Source organism: Heteronotia binoei, chromosome 20 (genome assembly GCF_032191835.1).
Source record: "Heteronotia binoei isolate CCM8104 ecotype False Entrance Well chromosome 20, APGP_CSIRO_Hbin_v1, whole genome shotgun sequence".
NCBI lineage: Eukaryota > Metazoa > Chordata > Lepidosauria > Squamata > Gekkonidae > Heteronotia > Heteronotia binoei.
The window spans coordinates 34,178,162-34,195,400 of record NC_083242.1 but is presented as its reverse complement, the minus strand read 5'-3'; the positions used below and the strand labels follow the sequence as shown (position 1 = coordinate 34,195,400).

At 52.0% G+C, this 17,239-nt stretch overlaps 1 protein-coding gene across 1 annotated transcript in view; it reads right to left on the bottom strand.

Moving 5' to 3' along the window:
* Nucleotides 1-5,058: 5,058 nt before the first annotated feature.
* Nucleotides 5,059-17,239, bottom strand: part of GID4 (GID complex subunit 4 homolog) — a 29,770-nt gene continuing 17,589 nt past the window's right edge. The window contains exons 2-6 of the mRNA XM_060260584.1: nucleotides 15,906-15,965; nucleotides 15,694-15,801; nucleotides 12,604-12,705; nucleotides 10,407-10,537; nucleotides 5,059-8,844 (exon numbers count right to left, since the gene is read on the bottom strand). Of these exons, the coding sequence (XP_060116567.1) occupies nucleotides 8,781-8,844; nucleotides 10,407-10,537; nucleotides 12,604-12,705; nucleotides 15,694-15,801; nucleotides 15,906-15,965 (465 nt within the window). The 3' untranslated portion in view covers nucleotides 5,059-8,780. The remainder of the gene's footprint in view (nucleotides 8,845-10,406; nucleotides 10,538-12,603; nucleotides 12,706-15,693; nucleotides 15,802-15,905; nucleotides 15,966-17,239) is intronic.

Sequence of the window (17,239 nt, the reverse complement as noted above, 5' to 3'; positions counted from 1 at the left end):
CCCAGTTTGGAGGCCCTCCCCCCCGCTTCAGGGTCATAGAATCATAGAGTTGGAAGGGACCTACAGGGTCATCTAGTCCAACCCCCTGCACAATGCAGGAAACTCACAACCTCCCCCTAAATTCACAAGATCTTCATTGCTGTCAGATGGCTATCTAGCCTCTGTTGAAAAACCTCCAAGGAAGGAGAGCCCACCACCTCCTGAGGAAGCCTGTTCCACTGGGGAACCGCTCTAAACTCACAAACCCCTCCCCCTAAATTCACAGGATCCCCATTGCTGTCAGATGGCCATCTAGCCTCTGTTTAAAAACCTCCAAGGAAGGAGAGCCCACCACCTCTCGAGGAAGCCTGGTCATAGAAAGCAGGGTAGGGGGGATGTCTGCTGGGCACTCCATTATTCCCTATGGAGATCAATTCCCATAGGGAATAATGGAGAATTGATCTGCGGGTACCTGGAGCTCTGGGCCCCCCGTTTTTTGAGGTAGAGGAACCGATTTTTCAGAATAGCATCCAGTGCCTCTCCCCAAAATGCCCAAGTTTCAAAAGGAGGTCTAATTCTATGAGCCCCATAAAAAGGTGCCCCTATCCTTCATTATTTCCAATGGAGGGAAGGCATTTAAAAGGTGTGCGGTCCCTTTAAATGTGATAGCCAGAACTCCCTTTGGAGTTCAATGATGCTTGTCACACCTTTGCTCCTGGCTCCACCTCCGAAGTCCCAGGTATTTATTGAATTGGACTTGGCAACCCTAGCTTTGAAGGGTGGGCTCTATGGCATTATATAGGGTTGCCAGCCTCCAGGTGGGGTCTGGAGAGCTCCCGCTTTGACAACTGATCTCCAGCTGGCAGAGGTCAGCTCCCCTGGAGAAAATGGCTGTTTTGAGGGTTGAACTCTAGGGCATTGTACCATGATGAAGCTCCTCCCCTCCCCTCCTCAAAACCCCGCCCTTCCCTGGGTCCATCCCCGAAGTCCCCAGGTATTTTCCAACACAGAGCTGGCAACCTTAAGCTTGGGGCAGTTGGTGTTGTTCTCCCCTCCTCTCTTTTCATACTCACTCACAACTGTGAGGTAAGCCAAGCTGAGGGAGAGTGACCAGCCCAACTAGGGTTGCCAGCCTCCAGGTAGGGCCTGGAGATCTCCTGCTTGTACAACGGATCCCCAGCCGGCAGAGATCAGCTCCTGGAGAAAATGGCGGCTTTGAAGGGTGGACTCTAGGGCACTGGACCATGCTGCGGCCCCTCCCTTCCCCAAGCCCCGCCCTCTCCTGGATCCACCCCCGAAGTTTCCAGGTATTTTCCAACACAGACCTGGCAATCCTCATCTGCCAGTGATCCATGCTACGGTCACCTCGAGGTTGGATTACTGCAATGCCCTCTACATGGGGCTGCCCCTGTGCCGGACCCGGAAATTGCAGCTGGTGCAGAATGCCGCGGCCCGGCTGTTATTGGGCCTCCCAAAGTGGGGGCACATTTGGCCGGGTCTTCGGGCTCTGCACTGGCTTCCAATAATTTACCGGGTCCGGTACAAGGTGCTGGTCATTACCTTTAAAGCCCTATATGGCCTGGGACCTGCCTACCTGAAGGACCGTCTCTCCCAACACGTTCCCCAGAGAGTACTGAGGTCTGGGACGCAAAACCTTCTCACCATCCCCGGGCCCAAAGAAGTCCGTCTCAAGACAACCAGAGACAGGGCCTTCTCTACAATGGCCCCCACATGGTGGAACCAGCTGCCGGAAGAGGTGAGGGCCCTGCGGGATCTTACTCAGTTCCGCAGGGCCTGTAAGACAAGCCTCTTCCGGCTAGCCTACGCCTGACTAGATTAATGTAGCTTATCAGACTTTAGTGAAATATACGGTATAGTTTTAATGTTAAGATTTTAAGGTTTTTAAATGTTTTGACTTTTTAACTGTAACAATTTTGCACTTTGTGTATTGTTTTATTGTTTGTTGTGAGCCGCCCTGAGCCATTTTATGGGAAGGGCGGGATATAAGTCATAGAATAAATAAATAAATAAATAAATAAATAAATCTCCAGAGGACAAAAATCAGCTCTCCTGGAGAAAATGGCAGTTTTGGAGGGGGAACTCTTCGGCATTATGTCCGGCTGAGGAACTCCACCCCCTCCCCCACCCTCAAATATCCAGACATTTCTCAACCCCGAGCAGGCAACCCTAACCTCTGAAGATAAGCTCAAGATGGGCAGACATGTTAGTATGTCTGTAGCAGGAGAAAAGACCCAGAGGCCTGGAGCACCTTGAAAACTAACACAATTTGTGGCAGGGTATGAACTTTTGTGAGTCACCACTCATTTCTTCAGAATGCCATACAATCCACCCTCCAAAGCTGCCATTTTCTCCAGGGGAACTGATCTCTATAATCCAGGTCAGTTGTAATTTTAGATTTCCAGCCCCCATCTGAGGGCTAGCAGCCTTCATCTTCTCCACAGACATGGAGCCAGTTTGGTGCAGTGGTTAAGTGTGTGGACTCTTATCTGGGAGAACCAGGTTTGATTCCCCACTCCTCCACTTCCAGCTGCTCTTGTAGGAGTTGTCCTTGAAAGCGCAGCTTCTGTCAGAGCTCTTTCAGCCCCATCTACCTCACAGGTTGTCTGCTGTGGGGGAAGATTTAGAAGATTGGAAGCTGTTCTGAGTCTCTGATTCAGGGAGAAGGGCGGGGTATAAATCTGCAGTAGTCTTCCTTCTTTCTCACCTTCTTCCTCTCCCTCTTCAAGTACTTGAAGGGCTGTCATCTAGAGGATGGTGCGGAATTGTTTTCTGTGGTCCCAGAAGGTAGGACCAGAACCAATGGGTTGAAATTAAATCAAAAGAGTTTCCAGCTCAACATTAGGAAGAACTTCCTGATTGTTAGAGCGATTCCTCAGTGGAACAGGCTTCCTCGGGAGGTGGTGGGAAAGAAAAACCTTTCTTGGAGGTTTTTCAACAGAAGCTAGAGGGCCATCTGACAGCAATGAAGATCCTGTGAATTTGGGGCAGGTATTTGTGGGTTTCCTGCATTGTGCAGGGGGTTGGATTAGATGACCCTGGAGGTCACTTCCAACTCTATGATTCTTCTTATCAGTTGTTATTCCAGAAGGTCACCAGGCTCTCCCCTGGAGGTTGGTAACTCTGCCACTCAACCACAAAGGAAACACTTCTGAGTTTATGCCAGTTGTGATACTTGAAGGGGCACCACCAAAAGTAGGGGTCTGGAACCAATGACTCAAGATGGAACCAAGTACAACCAAATAAAGAACCAATGGGGACCTTTCTGATTTGGGATTCAGGGTTGATCCTACAACAACCATTTGTGAAGGGAAGGGCAAACAATAATTTTAATGGAACGATAGGGCTTTTAATGGAATGACAGAGCTTGGCAGAGATCCTTTCCCAGAACAGCAAATCAGAGAGTGGAATGGCAGCCAATAATTCACATGCAAACAATGAGCAAACAGATGCCAGCGCACTAAAACAATGATGTCTTGTGTTATGTTTGTTATGAGATATTGGCATGCACCGTTTCCTAGTAAACAGCCTGCAGCAACCAGCCGCTGTGGATGTTTAGTCAACAAGTCAGCTATTGGTTATGTCAACCTGTATAGCTACAGTTATACAAATGGGCTTTCTTGTATTGGAAAGCCACAGAAGCTCAGGGCCACCTTGAGAGCCAGTTTGGTGTCATGGTTAAGTGCGTGGACTCTTATCTGGGAGAACCGGGTTGGATTCCCCACTCCTCCACTTGCACCTGCTGAGATGGCCTTGCGACAGCCATAGCTCTCTTATCTGGGAGAACTGGGTTTGATTCCCCACTTCTCCACTTGCACCTGCTGGAATGGTCTTGGGTCAGCCAGAGCTCTCTTATCTGGGAGAACTGGGTTTGATTCCCCACTTCTCCACTTGCAGCTGCTGGAATGGCCTTGGGTCAGCCAGAGCTCTCTTATCTGGGAGAACCGGGTTTGATTCCCCACTCCTCCACGTGCAGCTGCTGGAATGGCCTTGGGTCAGCCATAGCTCTCTTATCTGGGAGAACCGGGTTGGATTCCCCACTCCTCCACTTGCACCTGCTGGCATGGCCTTGGGTCAGCCATAGCTCTTGCAGGAGTTGTCCTTGAAAGCTGCTGTGAGTGCCCTCTCAGCCCTGCCCACCTCCCAGGGTGTCTGTTGTGGGGGGAGAAGATATAAAATATTGTAAGCCGCTCTGAGTCTCTGATTCAGAGAGAAGGGCGGGGTATAAATCTGCAGTCGTCGTCTTCTTCTTGAAGACAAAGAGCACTTGTTGTGTTGTCAGCTTTTGTTCCGCCTTTCCGCCAATCACTTGCTCTTTGGTTATAAAAGATGGCTGGCGGCAGCCTCTGCCATGCTCTTTCAGAATCGTGGTTATTTAAATGTAAGTACTTATTGCTGCAATGGACCGGCAAGTATGTGAGTAACCGGCTTCCCCAAACAGTGGGGCTCAATCCTGAAGATCAGGCCAGTCCACACAAATCCCACGTTTAGTTTAATTCTGGGGTGGCCAAACTTGCCTAAAGTAAGAACTACATGGAATAAACATTAGATGTTTGAAAGCCTCAAGACATGAATGTCAGATCTGTGAGAAGGAAACTAGATGGGGAGGGAGGAGAGGTGGAAAGCAAGCAACTTTAAATGCATTCTTCCAGCTGCCAGCTGGCTTGGTTTAGAAAAGCGATTTAAAGAGTAAAATGTCTTCTCTAAGCTGGCCAACTTGGAGAAAGCATTTCTCTCTTAAAATCACTTCTCTAAAGTCAAGCAAGCTGGCAGCTTGGAGAATGCATTTAAAGCTAAGGTTGCTTTCTTTCCATCTCTCCCTCCCTCCCCATCTATTTTCCTTCCTTCCTGTCTTGCAGTTCTCAAACCTCTGACGTTCATATCTTGCAGCTCTTGAACATCTGACACTTATTCCAAGTTGCTCTTAAGTTAAACGAGTTTGGCCCCCCCTTCTCTAGTCCCTACAATCCTGTTCAGCAGTGACACTCATGCTTCGCGTGTAGTCAGCTCCCAGCTTTAGTCTCCCAGCATCTCCAAATAAAAAAGCACGGACATGCAGCCTTCCTTAAAGAATTTTTTGCCTTTAATTTGGACATTCATAACTCTGGAAAACCCGCAGAACCTTTTCTGCACGTTGTCTATAAATACTCTCGGATATTCTCATTTACAAGTTAAGCTTTATAAAAAAAACTCCCCCCCCCCCCGCTTCTGAGTCCAACGATCCCCGACCTCGTTAAGCAACACTGTCTGTAACGAGACCCGACTTCCAACAAGCCCCCCCCTCCCCGGGAGCCCGACGTGGATCGTGCTCTTCCTTCTGACATCTAGTAAAAAAATTTATAACAGGAGGAAGGGAAGGGGGGAGAAGAGAAAAGCCACCAAAAAGCAGGCCGCGGAGAAAAGAAGCCCCCGTCCTTAAAAACACAAGGAACGCTTTTTAGTTTTACGGTTTAAACAGATGCTCTGCCACGTCAGTTTATTTTTAAAGCCCGGAGGGCCTCAGGTGGGATCGTCGAATCAGAGCCCGACCCCCACGAACTCCGCAAACGTTGAGCCTACGGCAAGTGGGAGCCTTGGGCTGCCAAAAAAACCCAAAAAAACGGTCGAGATCGGCCTAATTCAGCTTGCGAGAGGCCACGCGTTTTCTGAAAACAGAGGGAGGAGTCGGGTCAGCCGCTGTGGACAATTCAGTCTTCACAGCGATTCTTTCCCAACACGCTTTGGAAGGGTGGGTCAGCCAGCCGGGCTTCGCCACTGCATTTAAAGGTTTCGGAAGTTAATTTCTCACTTCTGTGGCCTGGCTGAGATCCAGAGAGCCGTAGGAGGCAGTGCCCCCAACGCACACCTGCTTTACAAAAAGTCGTCAGGAGTGTTTTGCCTCGCACCTGCATGGGGGGCGGGGAGGGACTGTCCTTCTGGAAACACAACCTAAACCTCCCAGCCCTTTGCTGTTGCCTTCACTGAAGCCTGGCCCGTCTTTATAACAAAGGGGGCTTTGTACCCTGCAAGGTCATCAAGCCCCCACAAAACAGACCAGGGCAAGAAACCGAAGCTCCTTTGCTGGCTGGACCGTACATGCTTTACCCCCCTCTTTGTATGGTACGCCAGGGGTAAGGTAAAAGGAAGACACGCCCGCACGCCTCTGGAGCCGATTTATAGGACCCCGAGCATCACTGTAGTAGAGTTTGCTTCCTCCTGTAATTGCTGCTTCACACCAAGGACAGAACTGCCCCCGCCCAGTCGTCCCCACTCCAGGTACGCCGAGCCAAAAATCAAGACTGCTCATAAGCGAGGAGGAGTTTGCCAGCCATTCCTCTGTTACTGTGACAGCGAATCAGGGCCTCTAAGCTCGCCAATATCCTCGAATTCTTCTGTAAGGGGTCTGTGACTCATGTCTTAAGAGGACAGGCCAGGAAAGAAAGCTGCATTTGCGTGTCCGCTTTTCAGGCTGCTGCGCTGGCAGATTTCACTCGGCAAGACAGGAAAAGTGGGGAAAGGGCATCCGGTGTTAAAGAGAGCCACGCGAGCATTTCATTCACCAAAGTAGACCCAAAGTGGCCGTGCGTGTTCTCTCCTCCGGGTTTGGGAAAACACTCACCCAGCATCGCGGTAACTACAACGGCTTGCAGGCTTCCAAACCGTCTTCTCCGAAGGCAGCGGACTTCATGTTCGATTCATCCGCGATTCGCTTCTGCGACTTGAGCTGTATCGCCTATGACGGTCTGGGAAATGGCAGGCAACGAGGGTGGGACTGGGAAATATCGGCTTTCTCTACTTGCAGCGTTCAAACTATCTCGGCGGATCTGTGCGTGATTCTTGGGCCCCTGGCGTGGTTAATTCCAAACGCTCAACTTGAAATGGAGGAGCTTCTGAGACCCCCACGTTTCCCCTCACTGACAATTCAGCCCCCTGACGCTGAATATTTCATTCCCCTCCCCCGTGCAACGTTGAATAAGAAAGCGGCAATTCGCGGCGGGCTTTGCTTTTTTACCTTGCAAGTAAATTTAAAAAAAAACATCAGAGGCAGCCGCCAAGTTTGGGGCCGCGATCGCACATGGATCCTCTCCTTCCGCCCCCGGTCATTTGCAATTCAAGCCGAGCGGCAAGAAAAAACAGATTCTGCGACCAGTCCAAATCGAGCACCTTTTCCCAACATTTGCGATTAATCCCAGAGCAATTAAAAAAGTCATAAAGCACTCCCCCTCTCCGATACTCCCTTATTCAGCCATCTTTTGGACTTTTCTGAATTGTTAACAGGCTCCGCCCGCGTGCTTTCCGTGGACCGTGACATCTACGAGCTAGCTCGAGGAAACTGAATTCGCATCCAGTCCTGCCTTCTGCGCGTTTTCTGCGCTCCCTCAGAACTGCAGCACATACACTGCCCCCAACCCCGGGCTGCTGTGTCTACCACCCAACCATGCTGAGTAATGACCCCATGTGGGCGGCAGCGATAATCCTCAGCCACCGGTTCTTCCCTCGTTGGCCTTGCTTTAACCTACCTTGGAATCTGTGGGGGGCAGGGAGCACTCTTTTTGCAATGATGGGTTTGTCCCAGACAAAGCGTTGTACTTGGCTTGAGCCATAAGGGCCACCGTTGTCCTCCCCCCCCCTTGCGACAGACAAGATCAAAGGAAAGCTGGCCCAAAGTAAGAACAAGCCCCCAGTGAGCATCATAAGAAACGTGACCTTTTTTTACACCCCCCCTCCCCCAATCCTTGAACGCACACAAAATTTGGCACACGAGGCTCACGTGACTGAATGTCCAACGTCCTAGTAGAGCAGTTTTTATTTTTGTAGTGGAAGGTTCTTCGTCGGATGAAGGTGTGGCAGATCTCGCTTTTTAAACGCGGCGCGAAGGACTGGAGCCGCACGCCGAGCGGTTGGTTTGCACCCCGTTGCAAAATGCAATGGGGGGGGGGGAGTCCAACGTTGCTGGATCGTTACACGGAGCTAACCCCCTCGACGCTGACATGAATAGCCCCCGCCCCAGCAAAGCATCACGAGGGACGATTTTGCCCTTGCTGTAGCCTCTTTGCGGTGGTATCGGGAAAACGGGCCGTTAAAAAAAAGAGAGAGAGAGAGACTTCTCTCTTTCTGGATGAATCCCAAGTTCTTCCTTTTAAGCTCAACTTCGCGTGAGGAGAATTCCCCGCTTCAACGGAGCGCTTTCGGCACAGCGAAGACAGCAGCTTGGGCTTTCAGCAGCTGCCTCGGGGTCCCCGGAAGATCTCTCCCTCTGCCTCTGCTAATGGGGAACAGGTTTTCCGCCGGGCCCTCCTTTTCCGGCCGGTCACTTCCCTGCAGAGCCCGGAGCCCGGAACCTCGAGCCGTGCGAGGGCTCGCTGGGACAGCTGGCAGATCTTCCAGCGGCCAGGACAAGGGCCCGATGAAAAGTCCCTCAGCGACGCATCCTCCTTTGTTCAAAAGTGAAATTCAGCGATGGACAGCGGACTCCTCCCACCCGAACGCAAGGGGAGGGAGGGGAGCGCGCTCAGAGATCGACAGGACTAGCTGTGCAAGTACAGGGGAAAAAAAGTGCATTGAGGAAAAAAAAAGGGGGGGGGAGCTTTTCAAAACCAGGCGAAAGTTCTCCAGAGTTCGCCCCGCGGCCGGAAAGCGCGCACGGCCTCCAACATCCACATCCCCGCAGCAGTCCGATTTCTGGGCAAGGGAGAGAGCTCGGAGCCCCAGGTTCCGATAGGGATGCGGCCGTCGCCTTCGCAGAGGACGCTCCCTCTCCCTGGCCCCCTCTTGGCCTTCTCTCGCGATCGCCCTCACCGCCGTCACCGGAATTCGTAGATGGGCGCGCTGTACTCGGGGACGTGGGTCAGGTTCAGCGATTGGTACCTGAGGGGTGGGGGAAAGGGAAAAAGAGCGTTTCGAGGGAAAGAACCGGTCCCCTGTTTCACTTAGCGTTAGCCCTCTGATTTTATTTAAACTATCAACCGGTCGCTTTTGTCCCTTACGGAGCTCAAGTTGGCAGGCATTATAAATAAAACACATGCAAAGTACAATAGAACACATCAAGCCAGAATTTAAAAATCGCAATTCAGGGCTGCTTTAATCAAACACAGTCTTAAATAAAACCATGTTTGGCTGCCTCTTGATTCTAGCCTCAGCTCTCGGCTTCCCCTCTCTGTGAAGCCAAGAAGTTCCATTCTACGCCCATTTTCGATTTCAGGGGTGTCAAACGTGCATCCCGGGAGCTGAATCAAGCCCCCGGAGGGCTCCTATCAGGCCGCCGAGCAACTGGCTGTCATCTGCTTCCTTCTCCTTCTCTCTTGCTTCCTTCTGCATCTCAGCTTGCTTTGCTAGGCTTGCTCAGTCACACAGGAGCTACAGAGCAAAACCTCTACGTTCTCCGTTTGCTGAGGCTCCTCCTTTGGGGAGGAAGAGGGGAGAGGGAGAGCTTGCTTTGCCAGGCTCTCTCAATCACACAGCAGAGCCGAGCCTCTCTTCCTTCTATTGGCTAAGGCTCCTCCCCCTCCTGGGTCCCCAGGGAAGGAAGGAAAGAGCCAGAGCTTCCTTTGCCCAGTTCCCTGAAAGCACCTTTAAGACCAATGAGCATTAGTATTTGAAAAATGTTTTACGTTTTTAATTGTCTTTGCCTGTGTGCTTTATAAATCTTTAATTGTGGTTGCCTGTGTGCTTTCTAAAATTTCTCTCTTTGCTACCTGGGCATTACATTCTAAGGCACGCATGGCCCGGTCCAACAAGGTCTCATTTTTAGGGTTTGTAGAATCTTTCGGGCTCAAGTGCCGTGTTCTACTGGAGAAAGCTTTTTTTTCCAGGCGTTTCGTTCTCAGAGAACATCCTCAGTGGCGTTGCAGCCGGAGCAGGCGCTCTGACCTTCTTGGCTGCTGTGCATTGAGTGAGGCCAGGGCTGCTGGAGAGCTGCTATTTCTAGGCTGGAGGGGGTGTGTTGAGAGGGCAATGGTCACATTCCACAGCCAGTTTCCTTATCACTTCCCTTCCAGCAAGCCCCACCAAACAATGGGCACATCCACAAACCAATTGCGCTCTCAACACACCCCCTCCAGCCTAGAAATAGCAGCTCTCCAGCAGCCCTGGCCTCACTCAATGAACATGGCACTTGAGCCCGAAAGATTCTACAAACCCTAATGATGTTGCCAGCCGTGAAAACCTGAAATCTTCGATAAGGTCTCATTTATGTCCAATCTGACCCTCGTAACAAATGAGTTTGACACCCCTGGTCTATTTCATATCTGAGGGGATTCCCATGTACCGGTCAAGTCAGAAACACGGACTTGGCGCTTGGCTTTGGCCAAGTGCGAGAAGAGCTGCGATCCAGCCAGCGAGCAGGAGGGCAAAAAGATCGACCAAGCGACGTGGAGCAAGAAGAGAAATCTCCCTGTTGGGGGGAAGAAACCAAAGGTGGAAATTCTTACCATTCTGAACTCCTGTGATAATAATAGCCCTCTATAGATGCCGCGGATTTCTGGAAGCAGATGTAATAAAACCCGGCAAAGGAAGCCCCGCTGATGTCTTTGATGGTGTGATCGGGGACCAGGAACTGCTCCTGTGCACACGAAAATGTAAAAAGAGGGTGAGGAAGGTAGAGTGCTAGAAGAATGGGAGGCGCGCAAGGGAACCTTGTGTGCCCCTCGGAGAAAAGGGGACCTGGTATTACCACGAGCCTCTCTGAGAGCCAGTTTGGTGTCATGGTTAAGTGTGCAGACTCTTATCTGGGAGAACCGGGTTTGATTCCCCACTCCTCCACTTCCAGCTGCTGGAATGGCCTTGGGTCAGCCAGAGCTTTCTTATCTGGGAGAACCGGGTTTGATTCCCGATTCCTCCACTTGCAGCTGCTGGAATGGCCTTGGGTCAGCCAGAGCTCTCTTATCTGGGAGAACCGGGTTTGATTCCCCCCTCCTCCACTTGCAGCTGCTGGAATGGCCTTGGGTCAGCCAGAGCTCTCTTAGAGAACCAGGTTGGATTCCCCACTCCTTCACTTGCAGCTGCTGGAATGGCCTTGGGTCAGCCAGAGCTCTCTTATCTGGGAGAACCGGGTTGGATTCCCCACTCCTCCACTTGCACCTGCTGGAATGGCCTTGGCTCAGCCACAGCTCTGGCAAAGATTATCCTTGAAAGGGCAGCTTCTGGGAGAGCTCTCTCAGCCCCACCTACCTCACAGGGGGAGGAGGAAGGGGAAGGAAGGGAAAAGAGATTGTGAGCCACTCTGAGACTCTGAGATTTGGAGTGGAGGGCAGGATATAAATCTACAGTGGTCTTCTTCCCATCGACAGAGCCAGTTTGGTGTAGTGGTTAAGTGCGTGGACTCTTATCTGGGAGAACTTTGATTCCCCACTCCTCCACTTGCAGCTGCTGGAATGGCCTTGGGTGAGGCACAACTCTCATAAGAGTTATCCTTGAAAGGGCAGCTTCTCTCAGAGCTCTCTCAGCTCCACCTACCTCACAGGGTGTCTGTTGTGGGGGGAGAAGATACAGGAGATGGTAATCCAGTCTCTGATTCAGAGAGAAGGGCAGGGTATAAATTTGCGGTCTTCTTCTTCTTCAAAGAGGACACAAGAGTTGACAGTGCTCTAACAGAGACTGAGAGCTTCTCCTCTGGAAACTGTCGGGAAGGCAACTGTGAGAAGGAGCCCCAGCATGGGATGCTTCTGGCCTTGGCTTCTTCCAGGAAAGTCTGCAGACCGGCTGGGCGGCCATTGCGGAGGAGCAAGTTGTACACCCACCCGTTTTTAAATGTATTATTTATTTGCCAACACACGTTTTGCAGATCTAGTTGGCATAGGGATTCCCGCTGTGGCACCTGCTGCCACCTCCCCCGGAACCCATCGAGTGTTTTTAGAAAATGGGCAGGGGCCAGTTGGCGCTTTTGGCCAGCAAAATTGATTGGTTGCATGGATTTTTAGAAATGCTGCTTTGGCAGCAACTGCCTTTGCTGCACGAGGGTCTGGGTGACTGAAGACAAACCAGAGAGCCAGTCTGGCATAGTGGTTAAGCGTGTGGACTCTTATCTGGAAGAACTGGGTTTGATTCCCCACTCCTCCACTTGCAGCTGCTGGAAGGGCCTTGGGTCAGCCATAGCTATCACAGGAGTTGTCCTTGAAAGGACAGCTGCTGGGAGAGCCCTCTCAGCCTCACCCACCTCACAGGGTGTCTGTTGTGGGGGGAGAAGACATAGGAGATTGCGAGCTGCTCTGAGTCTCTGATTCAGAGACAAGGGCGGGGTAGAAATCCGCAGTTGTTCTTATTATTTGCAGCCTTCCCATTCTTCCCCACCTCCAGGGATCTTCAAAACCTAGGCAACTACTAAGGGTGAAGAGGTTGCATATAAGTGATCGTAAGCCGCTCTGAGTCTCTGATTCAGAGAGAAGGGCGGGGTAGAAATCTGGAGTCGTCTTTGTCTTCAAACCGCGGCAGCTATTTTGCAACTGGCTCTCCTGCCTGCAGAAGTCATTTTGGGCCGAAAGCCCAAAGGCACCCAGGTGCTCAAAAAGAGCTGGAGACTCCAACTGCAACTGCTTCTCAATCTTTGCTCCTTGCTACTCTGCCCTCTCATTCCAGTGTCCCCTGCAAGGCACATTCCCCCCCCTGCCCTGTAGGACTCTGCACCTTTACCTTCCACCTCATGAAGACGAAGTCATCGTTCTTCAGGTCCTCATAATCAAAGTCATCCGAGTTAAATGTTTTTGCATACTGGTAAAAGGCCGGGAACTTCCCCTGGAAGCAAAAACACGTAACGCTTCAGTCAGCGGGGAGAAAGGTGAGGGCTGCTTGGGTCCAGGTGAGTTCAAAGCATCCCTAGCCAGGCCAGAGGCATTCCCTGTCCACCCACTGGGATGCTGAAGCCCCGCCCCCCCGTCCCACCCACTGAGATGCAGACAGCCAGACTGATGTAGTGGTTAAGAACTGCGGACTCTAATCTGGAGAACTGGGTTTGATCTCCCCCACCCTTTCCCACTCCTCTTGCACATGCAGCTGGTGACCCTGGTTCAGCCATGGACTCTTATCTGGGAGAACCGGGCTTGATTCCCCACTCCTCCACTTGCAGCTGCTGGAATGGCCTTGGGTCAGCCAGAGCTCTCTTATCTGGGAGAACCGGGTTTGATTCCCCACTCCTCCACTTGCAGCTGCTGGAATGGCCTTGGGTCAGCCAGAGCTCTCTTATCTGGGAGAACCGGGTTTGATTCCCCACTCCTCCACTTGCAGCTGATGGAATGGCCTTGGGTCAGCCATAGCTCTCTTATCTGGGAGAACCGGGTTTGATTCCCCAGTCCTCCACTTGCACCTGCTGGAATGACCTTGGGTCAGCCAGAGCTCTCTTATCTGGGAGAACCGGGTTTGATTCCCCACTCCTCCACTTGCAGCTGCTGGAATGGCCTTGGGTCAGCCAGAGCTCTCTTATCTGGGAGAAACGGGTTGGATTCCCCCCTCCTCCACTTGCAGCTGCTGGAATGGCCTTGGGTCAGCCAGAGCTCTCTTATCTGAGAGAACCGGGTTTGATTTTCCACTCCTCCACTTGTAGCTCCTGGAATGGCCTTGGGTCAGCCACGGCTCTCTTATCTCGGAGAACCGGGTTTGATTCCCCACTCCTCCATTTGCAGCTGCTGGAATGGCCTTGGGTCAGCCATAGCTCTCTTATCTGGGAGAACCGGGTTTGACTCCCCACTCCTCCACTTGCAGCTCCTGGAATGGCCTTGTGTCAGCCATGGCTCTCTTATCTGGGAGAACCAGGTTTGATTCCCCAATCCTGCACTTGCAGCTGCTGGAATGGCCTTGGGTCAGCCAGAGCTCTCTTATCTGGGAGAACCACGTTTGATTCCCCACTCTTCCACTAGCAGCTGCTGGAATGGCCTTGGGTCAGCCAGAGCTCTCTTATCTGGGAGAACCGGGTTTGATTCCCCCCTTTTCCAGTTGCACCTGCTGGAATGGCCTTGGGTTAGCCATAGTTCTTGCACAGCTGTCCTTGAAAGGGCAGTTTCTGTCAGAGCTCTCTCAGCCCCACCCACCTCACAGGGTGTCTGTTGTGGGGGGGGAGAAGATAAAGGAGATCGTAAGCCGCTGAGTCTCTGATTCAGAGAGAAGGACGGGGTATAAATCTGCAGTCTTCTTCTATGGGTGTCTACCTGCAAAGGGGTCAGATCAAGAAGTGCCCCAGGTGGCTCCCACCTTGTGGAAAGGCCTGCCCAAGGAGGACAGGAAAACTTCCACTCTCTTGGATTTCCAGAATCTATACAAAACTACTTACGTGGGCTTTTCTGAGCAGGCAACGGGGTTGAACTGCACAAAACTGGCTTTACAAACTCGCTCAGACAAATGACTTGTGAGCTATGCTTCTGCGTTCAGTTCATTGTACGAAGGATCCCACTGAGTAAATCTTGTACGACTTAAATAAGGGGTGTCAAACATGCGGTCCAGGGGCCGAATCAGGCCCCCAAAGGGATTCGATCAGCAACTGGCTGTTATCTGCTTCCTTCTCCCTATATCTTGCTTCCAACGTTCCCTCTAAGCTGCAGAGTTTTGTGAGCAAGAATTCTACTTTGTGAGCTACTGGCATTAAAGCTGTGAGCTACTGCATAAATTACTGTGCTCTGGGGTCAATTTTTTCTGAGCTAAGACAAAAATGTGTGAGCTGGAAGCTAAAAATCTGTGAGCTAGCTCATGTTAACTCAGCATAGAGGAAACACTGATGGCTTGCTTCTGCATCTCAGCTTGCTTTGCCAGGTTTGCTCAATCGCACAGCAGAGCTACAGAGCAAAACCTCTCTTTTCTCCATTGGCTGAGGCTCCTCCCTTGGGGAGGAAGGCGGGGGGGAGGCAGAGCTTGTTTTCCCAGGCTCTCTCAATCGCACAGCAGAGCTACTGAGCCAAACCTCTTTTCCTTCTACTGGCTGAGGCTCCCCCCCCCCCCAATTCCCCTGAGGAAGGAAGGAAAGAGCCACAGCTTCCTTTGCCCAGTTCCCTGGATCCCCTGGAAAAAATACAAAGAAAGCAACTAATGAGCGCTAACGTTTTAAGTGTGTTTTACATTTTTAAATATACCGTATTTTTCGGTCCATAAGGCGCTCCGGACCATAGGACGCACCTTCCTCCTGGGGGGCGATCCGCTGCCTCCGCCTCCGATCCCGGCACTTCCCCCGTGCCTGCCTCCAGCTCTGATGCTTAAAGCAAGCGCCGGGATCGGAGGGTGGAGGGAGCGATCCTGGTGCTTGCTGTAAGCGTCAGAGCTGGAGCCAGGCAGGCAGGCGCGGGGGGAAGCGACGGGATCGGAGGCGGAGGCAGCAGATCGCCCCCCCCCCCCCCCGGAGGAAGGTACGTCCTATCGTCCCTTCACTCCATAAGATGCACACACTTTCCCCCCCACTTTTTTTTGGGGGGGGGGGAGTGCGTCTTATGGTCCAAAAAATATGGTATATATATTTAGTTGTGTTTGTGTCCTTTATAAAGTTTATATCTCTGCTACCTAATCTTAAATGGGTACACACAGGCCCGGCCTAACATGGCTCAGCCCCACCCAGCATGGCCCCGCCCAACAAGGTCTCATTTATGTCAGATCCGGCCCTCATAACGAATGAGTTCGACACCCCTAACGCATCACGTTAACGCTTCAGTTCCTTCTGGCGATCTCCCTGTCTCCAGGCCAGCGGAAGATGGTGCGGTCCCGGAAAAGGGGGAAAGCAAGCCACGCCGGGGGGGGGGGGGGACTCACCCAATGCTTTCGGTCCACGTCTTCGTCCGCGTCCCACTTCCGCGTTAAAAACGGGTGCTTTTTACTGATTATTTCCCCTTCGAAGAAAGTCGTGAGGGTTGGATATTCCTGCGGGCGAGCAAAGTCGGAATGTCACATACACACCGACAATACCGGCTGGGTAAAACGTGCCTTCTTTCGCACCCGGAGCAGCTGCGCGTCTCGGCACTTACCTCAGTAAGGCCTTTAATCTTCAAGTAGCCGCAGAGGTAGGAGTTCTCCATGTCCACATGCTGGAAGGGGGGGAAAGGAAAGTCCTCTTGTGATCATGCATGCCTTGGACGGGTGTACGGATAGACCGGGAAGCGGAATGCTGAAAATTAGGTCGCCCCGCCCACGTATCCCACCCAGATTCCTTGGGAGGAAGAATGGGGGGGGGGGGGAGAAAAGGAAGGAAGGAACAAAGGAAAGATGGAGGCGGAGGGAACCACGAGGAGCCGGAGGTCCCCTTGCGAGCAGGGAACGTAGCCGCAAATCCTTCACTGCCTGCCCTGACTGCTCAGAGATAGGTGATGATATTGGATTTATATCCCACCCTCCACTCTGAATTTGAATGGCTCACAATCGCCTTCATCTTTCTCCCTAACAACAGACACCCTGTGATGTGGGTGAGGCTGAGAGAGCTCTCCAAGAAGCTGCCTTTTCAAGAACAGAGTCTCAGAGCAGCCTACAATCTCCTTCACCTTCCTCCCTCACAAGAGGTCGGTGAGGCTAAGAGATGTCTCTGAAGCTGCCCTTTCAAGAATAGAGTCTCAGAGCAGCCTACAATCTCCTTCACCTTCCTCCCCCACAACAGACACCCTGTGAGGTGGGTGAGGCTGAGAGAGCTCTCCCAGAAGCTGCCCTTTCAAGAACAAAGTCCCAGAGCAGCCCACAATCTCCTTCAGCTTCCTCCCCCACAACAGACACCCTGTGATGTGGGTGAGGCTGAGAGAGCTCTCCCAGAAGCTGCTCCTTCAAGGACAGAGTCTCAGAGCAGCTTACAATCTCCTTCACCTTCCTCCCCCACAACAGACACCTGTGTGGTGGGTGAGGCTGAGAGAGCTCTCTGAAGCTGCCCTTTCAAGAACACAGTCTCAGAGCAGCCTACAATCTCCTTCACCTTCCTCCCCCACAACAGACACCCTGTGATGTGGGTGAGGCTGAGAGAGCTCTCCCAGAAGCTGCCCTTTCAAGAAAAGAGTCTCAGAGCAGCCTACAATCTCCTTCACCTTCCTCCTCCACAACAGACACCCTGTGAGGTAGGTGAGGCTGAGAGAGCTCTCCGAGCAGCTGCCCTTTCAAGGACAACCTCTGCCAGAGCTAAGGCTGACCCAAGGCCATTCCAGCAGGTGCAAGCGGAGGAGAGGGGAATCAAACCCGGTTCTCCCAAATAAGAGTCCACACACTTCACCGCTGCACCAAACCGGCTTAACGGTCCATTAAAAGTCCCTCTATCGTGGCAGAGTGAGCTGCCAGTGAACCTTGTCATGGGTTTCTCTGTGCAGCTGCGAGCTCTTGGCGGGTA